General features: G+C 43.8%; 2 protein-coding genes across 2 annotated transcripts in view; one reads left to right on the top strand and one right to left on the bottom strand.

The window, feature by feature from the left end:
* The window catches only part of dpf3 (double PHD fingers 3), a 39,879-nt gene extending 33,201 nt beyond the window's left edge, over positions 1-6,678 (bottom strand). The window contains exon 1 of the mRNA XM_083643218.1: positions 6,632-6,678. Within this exon, the coding sequence (XP_083499344.1) occupies positions 6,632-6,663 (32 nt within the window). The 5' untranslated portion in view covers positions 6,664-6,678. The remainder of the gene's footprint in view (positions 1-6,631) is intronic.
* Positions 6,679-7,617: 939 nt separating this feature from the next.
* The window catches only part of wdr21 (WD repeat domain 21), a 14,576-nt gene continuing 12,193 nt past the window's right edge, over positions 7,618-10,000 (top strand). Inside the window, exons 1-3 of the mRNA XM_083642657.1 lie at positions 7,618-8,043; positions 8,229-8,368; positions 9,040-9,197. Coding sequence (XP_083498783.1) covers positions 7,949-8,043; positions 8,229-8,368; positions 9,040-9,197 — 393 coding nt within the window. The 5' untranslated portion in view covers positions 7,618-7,948. The remainder of the gene's footprint in view (positions 8,044-8,228; positions 8,369-9,039; positions 9,198-10,000) is intronic.

The following is a 10,000-nucleotide window of genomic DNA, read 5'->3' as shown; positions in this document are numbered from 1 at the left end:
ACGTGTCACTCATCTCCATGACCTATATTCTGTCCTGAGGCAGAGGTCTCCATAACGCCAGCACAGGCCTTGAAGAAGCACACGGCAAAACGCAGCCAATCTGCAAACAAGCGTGGATTCACAATAGCTGCGCGACCGCGTATGCAAATTTCAGATTTCTGTCTCCTCTGCCACCCTGCATTTAGAAATTTACCCCACCACCGCCACATGAACACAAACACACACACACACACACACACACACTTGACCTCCATACCAAACTCCTATACGGAAGCTTCGACAGTTCGGAGTGGACAAAGATATAATGATTCTTTTCTATCGCTCATTTATAGAGAGTATCCTCAGTTTTTGTTTTATTGCTTGGTTTTTCTCATTGTCAATCGCTAACAAGAACAAACTAAATAAGATTGTTAATATGTCTAGCAAGATTGTAGGCCAACAACAACTTAGCATGACGCGGCACTGTGAGTCTCGTGTAATAAGGAAGGGGAGGGCAATCCTTAGTGACACATCACACCCTCTCAGCGCTGAATATAAACCGTTGCCATCAGGACGGAGGTACAGGGTACCGCCTTTGCGGACCTCCCGTGCCCAGAGATCTTTCATACCATCCAGTATTGGTCTGCTTAATAAGCTCTGAACACATGAGCTCTTGTAATTTATTTATTTACCTTTTTTTCCCCACTGGGGTGGGGTTGGTGTGAAGCACTTTGTGATCATATACGTTGTTATTGTTTGATGTATTGTCGTGGCATTGTGTTGTACTGTATTGTATCTTGTTTGTACTGTAGTGTCTTGTCTTGTGCTGTGTTTTGTCTGACTGCTACAGATGCAGGACAACTTTCCGAAAGGACAAATAAATACTACTACTACTACTACTACTACTAGGGCGAAAACTCTGCCGGTGAACTTTTTGCGGACCAACCGACCGACTGGTCAACTGACCAACTGACCAACCGACCGACAGAGTGACTTGTAGAGATGCGGGTCGCAGCTAAAAAGCAAAGTCAACATTCACCCCAAGTATTTGAACATGCATTGACATTTCTGCACGTTTAGCTTCCTGGTACTCCCTTTCCCCAGCTGTTGTTGTTGTTGTTGTTGCTATGACGACGTCCACTGTGGCCACTCGCCTCACTTTCAGAGCCATGCCCAGATCACACACCCACATACAGCAGATGCCTACACCTCAAACACATCCATTCCAGGCAAACAGGGGGGTATAGAGCTCAACCGTCACATGACATCTTTTGCCCCAGAAGTGAGTTTCCCCATTCATTTTCTCCATAGACACATTTTGAAAAATATCCTTATATAACGAGTTTTAAGGCTGGAACCAAGCCAAAATGAAATTTCAAAACCTTATAATTTGTGAAATAAGGATTTTTCTAAATGTCTATGGAGAAAATGAATGGGAAATTCACTTCCGGGGCAAGAAATGTCACGTGACTGTTGAGCTCTATGGCTTTTACATGCAGAATCACAGGCTTAACGTATCCTCCTATATGTATTATTGCTGAGGGAGAACAGAATGAGTGTTCCTCCTGGAAAATAGATGGAATATAAAAAACACAATATGAACATCGGCTTCTGGGGTCTGGCAACGTGCACACGAGGCATTATGTCATCAGTTAATTTAGTGGGGGCTGGATATCGTTTTTCTCACTGCTGTTTACCACAAAATGAGACACCTATTTGATTAGCTGGTCAAAGCCAGAAGTCTGTTTTACAGTTTTACAGCCTCCATGTCTGAGTGCAGGCGTGCATGATGTATGTGTGTGTGTGTGTGTGTGTGTGTGTGTGTGTGTGTGTGTGTGTGTGTGTGCGCGCGCGCGCGCGCGCGCGTGCGTGCGTGCGTGTATGTGTGTGAGGTTGAATTTCTGTGAATCGCCAACAAATGGCCTGAGTTATAAACATGTTACCTACAATAACCTCAATGTCAGCTTCTCTTGCAATGGACTTTCACCTCCTTTTTCATATATTTTACACTCCTTGTTGCTATGCCTTCTTGCAAAGCACTTTGTAAACTCTCATTTGAGATCAATACGAAAAACAAAGTTTGGCAGTTTTTCTTCCCATATAGATGGTAGTAGTAGTAGTAGTAGGTAGTTGTGGTAGCTAGCAGTAGTCATTTTGTATTCAGTGATTAGTATTACGCATGTGGCGTAACATTATAGGTCGCTTTTTCACTCAACTAGTTTTATATTCATCTTTTGCCAACATACACACGTATATGGAAAAGCAGCTACTCGTGGGAATTTATTGTACACCGAGTGAAGAAAGAAGAATACCTTCTACATCATTTTCAAATGAAGTAGCGTGTACTGAAAAGGCCCACTACAGATCAGCCGGTAGTACACTGACTGTGTGGCACACTTTCCCGATATAGCATCTCTCAGTTGTAGTAGATCACTGAGTCACAGGAAATAGAAGACTATCTCCAGCTATAACTCTTTCACATTAAGAGCCTCTTAAATGCCTCTTCAGCAGTGAAATGGACATTGAGTTCCTCCACGAACCCATCCTTCTAATAGAGCCTGTGGACCTGTCAGAAGCTCTGAAGAGTGTTTTAAATTTCTTTTTAAAGTCTCTGTGAATGATAAGCGTTGGGCAGATATAAGAAGAAGCAAGAAGAAGTTAGGAGGACCAAAGATGGCGATTGAGGCGACCAGCTCCACTCTTGGCTGTGATTTGAGGGGAGAGAGAGGCCATAGTCGAGGGCCGGAGAGAGAGAGAGAGAGGGGACAGAATCGTGCAGGAAACATGCGGGCACTGAGAGGGGGTCTTTGTGGCACTTTGTGTACGGAAGGAGGGAGGAGCCGAGGAGACAGAACAGGAAGGAGAGAGGAGGAGGGAGGAGGAGCCAAGGAGACATGAACGGGGAGGGGAGAGGAGGGGGTCGTACCGATATGTCCCGGGGCACACGTGTTCCCTTTCAAACCCTGTCACACTCATTCTCCTCTCACAGACGGGCGTGCGCGCGTGTGTGTGTGTGTGTGTGTGTGTGTGTGTGTGTGTGTGTGTGTGCACGGGCACACTCACACACACTTAATCCCTGCACACACAGAAACACAACAGCAGCTAAAGGGGGGGAAAGGGGGTATAGCATGGAGGTATAGGGGGGGGCCCTGCTTCAGACTGGCCTGTTGTTTTGCACGGGTGGGGTGGGTGGGTGGGGGTGGGTGGGGGAGGCGCTGGAGACTTGGGGGGCTCAACAGTAACTCCCTACACATAGCGGCCAGCAGGGTATCACTTCACTTGGATCAGAAAAATGATCTCCAAGCCAAAAAAATGTCTTTACTAGGAGCAATACACACACACACACACACACACACACACACACACACACACACACACACACACACACACACACACACACACACACACACACACACACACACACACACACTCTCCTATATATTTAAACAATAACATACATTCATCTCCCCTCTCTCTCTCTCTCTCTCTCTCTCTCTCACACACACACAAATGCACATAAGGAGAGAAACATGTGCCAGTTGCGTCTGCAGAACAGGAAGAAAAAAAAAAAGAGAGGATTGATCACTCCATGGAGTCCGCCTATAAAAAATGTTCCTGGCCATTTTTTTATTCCCTGTGCCTGGAAACCATTCCCGGACGTTCCCATCGTCCTCGGCCCCGGAGAGACAAAGGGCCAGGCAGGGATCGCCCCTGTGTTGTTCAGAGTGCAATATTAAATGCATGCAGGCAAGCAACTGCAGCCAGACAGACAATCCCCCCCCCCCTCCCTCCCCATCACTCACTCATGCTCTCTCTCTCTCTCTCTCTCTCTCACGCAAATTGGGGGAGGGGTGCATGGCTCCAGAAAACCACCCACGCATGCTGCAAACACACACACACACACACACACACACACACACACACACACACACACACACACGCGCACACACACCATAGACACCCCCTCCCTCCCCCTCCTTTACATTTGCCCAAATCGCAGCCCACGTTATTACGATCCTTATGCAAACAACACAGCCCAACGGCTCTTCCACCTGAGCTCTCTTCTCCCTCGTTATGAATCCAGACGTCACGTGAAAAGAGGACGCAAGAGGACGCATTCACATTAAACACAACAACAACAACAACAACAACAACAACAACATATCTGCATTGGAACTATGATGCTGCTCTGCTGAACCTTGTTCATGCTAGCTAGCTCCCCGTTTAGCGTTGAGTCTCGTCCTGCTGCACGGCCTCCCCCAGGTTTACATCACAAAGAACCTCTCTGTAAAATGACGGTTAGAATAAATCAAGTAAATGTGCATGGACAAGCATGAGTGAGTAAGTCTAAAGCCAGACGTATTTAAAACGCCAGCTGCTGACTATTGAAATTCATCTTAGACCGATCTGCACTGGCAGGGGGAGATTGGCTATAGCTAGATTATTGTCCTCTCCTTATTGACTGCATATGATTTACCAGCCACATCCTGAGGACAGAGGACAAGTCTCTCTTATATTGTCTCCGCAGACAATGGACTCAAACAATTGCACGGGCTGGAAGACCACAATATTATTTCCCATGGTAATAAGTCATAATGTAACTTGATGTTGTTGTGACATAGGCTATAAACTAACAATACTGTCCATTTTCTGCTATTGCTCCAATGAATATGACTGATGTGACTGAGCTGTCAGGCTAACAATCAACACATTTGATTATTTCACAAACATGTTTATGATCATTTTCTCTGTTATGACATAGGTTGGGGCATGTGTGTCTGAGTGTGTTAGTGGGAGGAGTCAGCCTTGCCCCCGTGCACGCACGCACACACAGTCCATTTTCCCTTTTTTGGGGGGCGGGGGGGGGGGGGGGTGTTCCCTCTCTCCGCCTCTCCTTCCCTGTCTGTGTCATCCTACCATCCGTCCATCTTTTTTTCCATGTACCTCTGTCTCAACAGATGGACCCAGGAGGATAGTGGGACGCTCCTAATCTGCTGCCACACACTCACTCACTCACACACACACATCCCCCCCCCCCCCCCCCCCCCCCCCCCCCCACACACACACACACACACCCCACACACACACACACACTATATCCTAATCTATTTAGCTGGAACACAACAGTTTAATGCCATGTTCCCGTTACGAACGCAAATGCATCCCAGACTATAATAATGTTGAAGTGCTGCTTGGTGTCTGGCCTTTTTGGTAGACGACAACAACAGAGAGCATCAAACATTTCATGCTCCTGTTCTGTCCTCAGAATATATTGATTCATACCATAATATATTATTCAGCATATGATTATTATAATGCCTTTCTAAAAGGCTTAGCAGTCCACACTATTTTAGAGAGCCTGGCAGGCTGAGGAGGAATGACAATAATGGCAACCAGCTGAAAACATCTCTTTGCAATTGCAATGAAAGGGGGTTATATGCCACCTCCTTTATAGCCAAAGCCTCAAATAGATTCACAGCACATAGGCTGACTGCACCAGACTGTGTTCATCTTATAATACTCCATGCACCAGTTTTCCTTTCAAACCAGGCAATGTTTAAAGAAAAATCCCCATTGCTCTGTTTGTCAAAGAATGCAGAGTTTTTACGACCTCCTGCACAATAGCATGTGTGATAAGTGTCTAACTCTCCCCACATTCCACATGGCAGTGGTAAACATCTGCTGTCAGCCAGCAGGAAGAAGACACACATGCTGCTCAGACAGTTGATCAAGCTAAAAGGTGTACATAGGCTAACTGTCATGCACTGCAGGCATGACAAACAGAAAGATCTACTTTATCAATGACTAAAACGACTGTTTCCCATTATTAAGATTGAGAGGTATAGCCTATACTGGTTAAGGTAAAGCTCCAGTCTCCTAACTCTAATAGCATTATGTTTGCCCCTTTACTCAAAAGATAACAATTTCATATAATAAATGACATAATAGCCTTGTGGTTGGTGCTTTCACAAATTACAAAGAACGAATTATAGGTGCGTCGATTATCAAAAATGATATGAACACTATAATGCAATGTTTTTAAGTAGGCCTATATGAAAAGTTTATGGAAACTCTGCAGCAACCCTAACCCTGATTTAGCTGGCAGGTTTCCTTTCCAAGTGAAAGAAGCACCTTGATGTTGTATAGCAGCCTATATTTTCCAATTGTGCATTGTATTTTTTGACAGGCGCAGGAAAAACACGAGCCGTGCAGTGAGCGTCGTAACGTTCTCACTGTGCGCATTGTAACATTAATTGCATGCAATTACCTATATGGAAATACATCCGTCCAGGACTGACAAAGAGCCTCACAAACTTCTGTCAGCAGTTAAAAAAAAACCCGGAGAATGTGCCAAATCAACTTTCTGTTAATTGCATGTGTGAGTGAGCACAGAAATGTGTGCGCAGTTGAAATATTTCCTCTACAGCCAATTGTGTGTGAGTGCATGCTTTTTTATTCCACAAGCCAGCAAGTATAGGACGCTACCTGCATTAAACACACACGGAGATTTGGCCAAGTAGATGGAAAAGTGTTAGCTAAATATGTGCATTTTATTTACGCGGACATTTTAATCGTTCATCTTGCGCGAAAGATACATGCATTCCAACCAGGCAATATTTCTGATGGATTATTTAGGCTATAGTTTACTTACGATTTCAGAGGATTATGAATGACAGTCGCCATTTTCCTGCAGGACTGTAACGTAATATTCCAAATCTCGGTGTAGTTTGGGACCCTTATGAAAAAATAAAACAACCAACAGCCAATGCGGTCCTGGGCACTGTGCTCCCTACCAATACAACAGCAGCATCATGGAATTAGGCGTGGCTTCAGAGGAAACTGTCAAAATCAATGCCCCAAGTCTCCAAAGAGCAGGGTAATAAATTCAATTATTTATAATACACCCTACAACATAACATGATTAATTAAATACATAAATAAATAAATAAATAAATAAATAAATAAATAAATAAATAAATAAATAAATAAATAAATAAATAAATAATATGCATACGCGCGCGCAGACACACACACACACGCACGCACGCACGCACGCACGCACACACACACACACACACACACACACACACACACACACACACACACACACGCACGCACGCACGCACGCACGCACACACACACACACACACACACACACACACACACACACACCACAAACACAACAAATGCTAGTGTCAGGGTGTGCTTTTCCATGCAGGGTCTGTGATCAAAGTTGCTGATGGCTGTTTGGAACAGCCTACAACGCAACGATTTTATTTTATTATTTTTAAATTAAAGAAGGTTAATAAAGTGCATTCAGTTTGTAGGCTATTCAATAGTTATTTTTAGTGTATATTTTGTTTTGTTTTTTCTCTCTCCCCGCAATCTTTTTCATTTAAAACTCCACCTTCCTGGTGAATGAAACAAAATACACATTTTATTCTATGTTTATATACCATATTTTGATGGCTTGGTAAAAAAAGAAAAAATCAGAGGACAAAACAAACAATGAATTGAACGACCAGTGCCACACGGCTCTGCTGCAACGTCAGACATCATTATGAACGCTCAACCAATGACATCTCTCGGAGGGCGGGCCACAACTAATCACGTGGTTCCAACATGGCAGGAGGAACTTTGTGTACAGTATTTAGCTCTTAGCTCATCGCGTATTTACCTGTAATATTATGTTAAGAGTTTGGGAAATATAGGTAGTTTACATCCGAATGAAGGCGCGCTTATTAAAGCATTAAAAGGCGCTTTCAATTCTATCCAGTTTGATTGTTTAAAAGCAATATTATCACTGTTGGGGAAGATGTCTAAGGTTAGCACGTGAATGCTAACGATAGCCAACTTGCTAGCTAAGAAAGTAAACACGCTGTATCATTGTGTCGCCGTGTTTCATAAACACTGAAGTGAATGACAGAGTGCTGTCAGGATCCTTACCTTTGGGCCCCAAACACCAGGGATGAAGAAGTGGAACTGGAAAGAGGGGCAGCGACCGCGCAGGCGCCACGGACGGGACAGAGGTAACAGGCAAAGACCAACACAGGAAGAACACTGGTGAGTTCAAGTTAAGTTAGTGATGGATTTGATCTCTAATGCAAGTCATGTAATTTACAACGAATGCCAACTTGCCTTTACGCTATGCAAGATCAAATTAGTTTGTAGTTAACTATATTTGTAACTTTCCTCAAAATGCCATTCATCCATGTTGTCATCGAAGAATACTTTATTTACATCCACAGGTATGGACATAATGAAGCAGGGCCATCCTTTAGAGGCTCTCAGAGGAGCTATGGAGACCAGTCCTCTTCTTCCTCATCCTCTCCATCTTCCTCCTCCTCATCATCTCCCTCCTCTTCTAAGGACAGCAGCGCTGCACCTGGTCAGTACCTCACACTGCCACTCTCCCACATCACTTTAGTTCTTGTATATCATTTCAATGTGTCTATAGAGACTGTAAATGTAATATCATCTGGTGGGATTCTGCTCTCTCTGGTGTCAAGGATTACCTAGGTTATTTCTTGTTTATGTTTGTTCTTTCCTTATAAGGGAGTGTCAACTAATGTCATTTCTGTGCTATCTCAAGATAGTTTAACCATAGAGGACCTACTACCCCAGAAACTTTGTAGAACAGTGATCTTAAATAATGTTTATTAGTCCCAATGCTTTTAAAGTTGATTTTTGACTGGTTAAATATGAGATCCAAGTCGATACTTTTGTCCTTGTGGAGAAAGTCCACTCCTTCCCAAGTTGTCTTGGATAGAACAAACTTCTGATCAAAGCAACCACAGTGAAGTGACCCTTTGAGGTTTGACTTTGTACCCATTCAATTAAGACACGCAACTTTTAATTTCCCCATCCCTTTGAACCGGGAACAGAGCCACTTATTATCAAGTTTAATTTGCTATTTTCTACATTATAGCACTATACACTTGATAATAAGTGGATGTACTTTAAATCGACAGAAACAATTTGACCACCTGTTCACGCTCCTACCAATTTACTGTCTTTCACACATAAACTAAATCCCAGCATCTGCTTTCCCATTGCCAGAGCTGCCAGGGTTCTACTTTGATCCAGAGAAAAACCGTTATTTCCGCCTGTTGCCGGGACACAACAACTGTAACCCGCTGACCAAAGAGCAGCTGCAGGAGAAGGAAAGGGAGAAACAGAGATCCAGGATGCTCACAGAGGATGAGAAGCCCAGGAAAGTAAGTCTGTTATGGGGGGAAATGTCTAACCTTCACGAGGTCTCAGCATTGTCATTTTGTATTTTATACTCTGCTGCTTGCAATAATGGAAGTCAGCAATATACTTATCCCTAGGGCATTTTCACAGATGTAGCTTGTTTGCTTTGTTCTGATTCAAGGGCTGAATTGATGCAATTGTTGCATTTGTGCTTTGGTTCGTGTGTGTTCGCACGGCCACAAATCAACCGGTCCAAATAGCGTTGCCAAACCAGGAGACTCCGGTAATACCCTCCGGGATGGAAAACATAATTCCCAGGGATTTTATAAGATTATAAGAATGTGTGTGTGTGTGTGTGTGTGTGTGTGTGTGTGTGTGTGTGTGTGTGTGTGTGTGTGTTGGGTAGGCCTACATTGTAGCCTATGTTGGGTGCGTGAGCACAGAGACAGACAGAGAGAGAGAAAGCGGGAGAGAGAGACTTTTTATTTATTTATTTACGTATTTATTTCTCTAACTGCCCCTCAATCAAAAAAAATCTGGTAATTTGGTAAAGATAAAACAACATTGCAACTTCTGCTATTGCTATCGAGACTCGAGAGTACGTACGCAGATGAAAGCCTGTCCGGAATAAAATATTAATATATAATTTAATAATACAGACATTTCGAGGAAGACACTGCAATCAGACAATTCATCACAGGAGAAGTCTGGCTCTGATGAGCCATACGAGCCCAGTGAGGTAAGTTGGTCCAGTCCAAACTGCTGATGGAAAAAAAAAAAGATGACCCACGCAAACGCTAGTTTCACGAGTCGCCAAGACAGGATA

The sequence above is a fragment of the Poromitra crassiceps genome (genome assembly GCF_964638095.1).
Source record: "Poromitra crassiceps genome assembly, chromosome: 9".
In the NCBI taxonomy this organism is placed as follows: Eukaryota; Metazoa; Chordata; class Actinopteri; order Beryciformes; family Melamphaidae; genus Poromitra; species Poromitra crassiceps.
The sequence above is the reverse complement of the archived record's forward strand: the minus strand, read 5'-3'. Positions and strand labels throughout refer to the sequence as shown.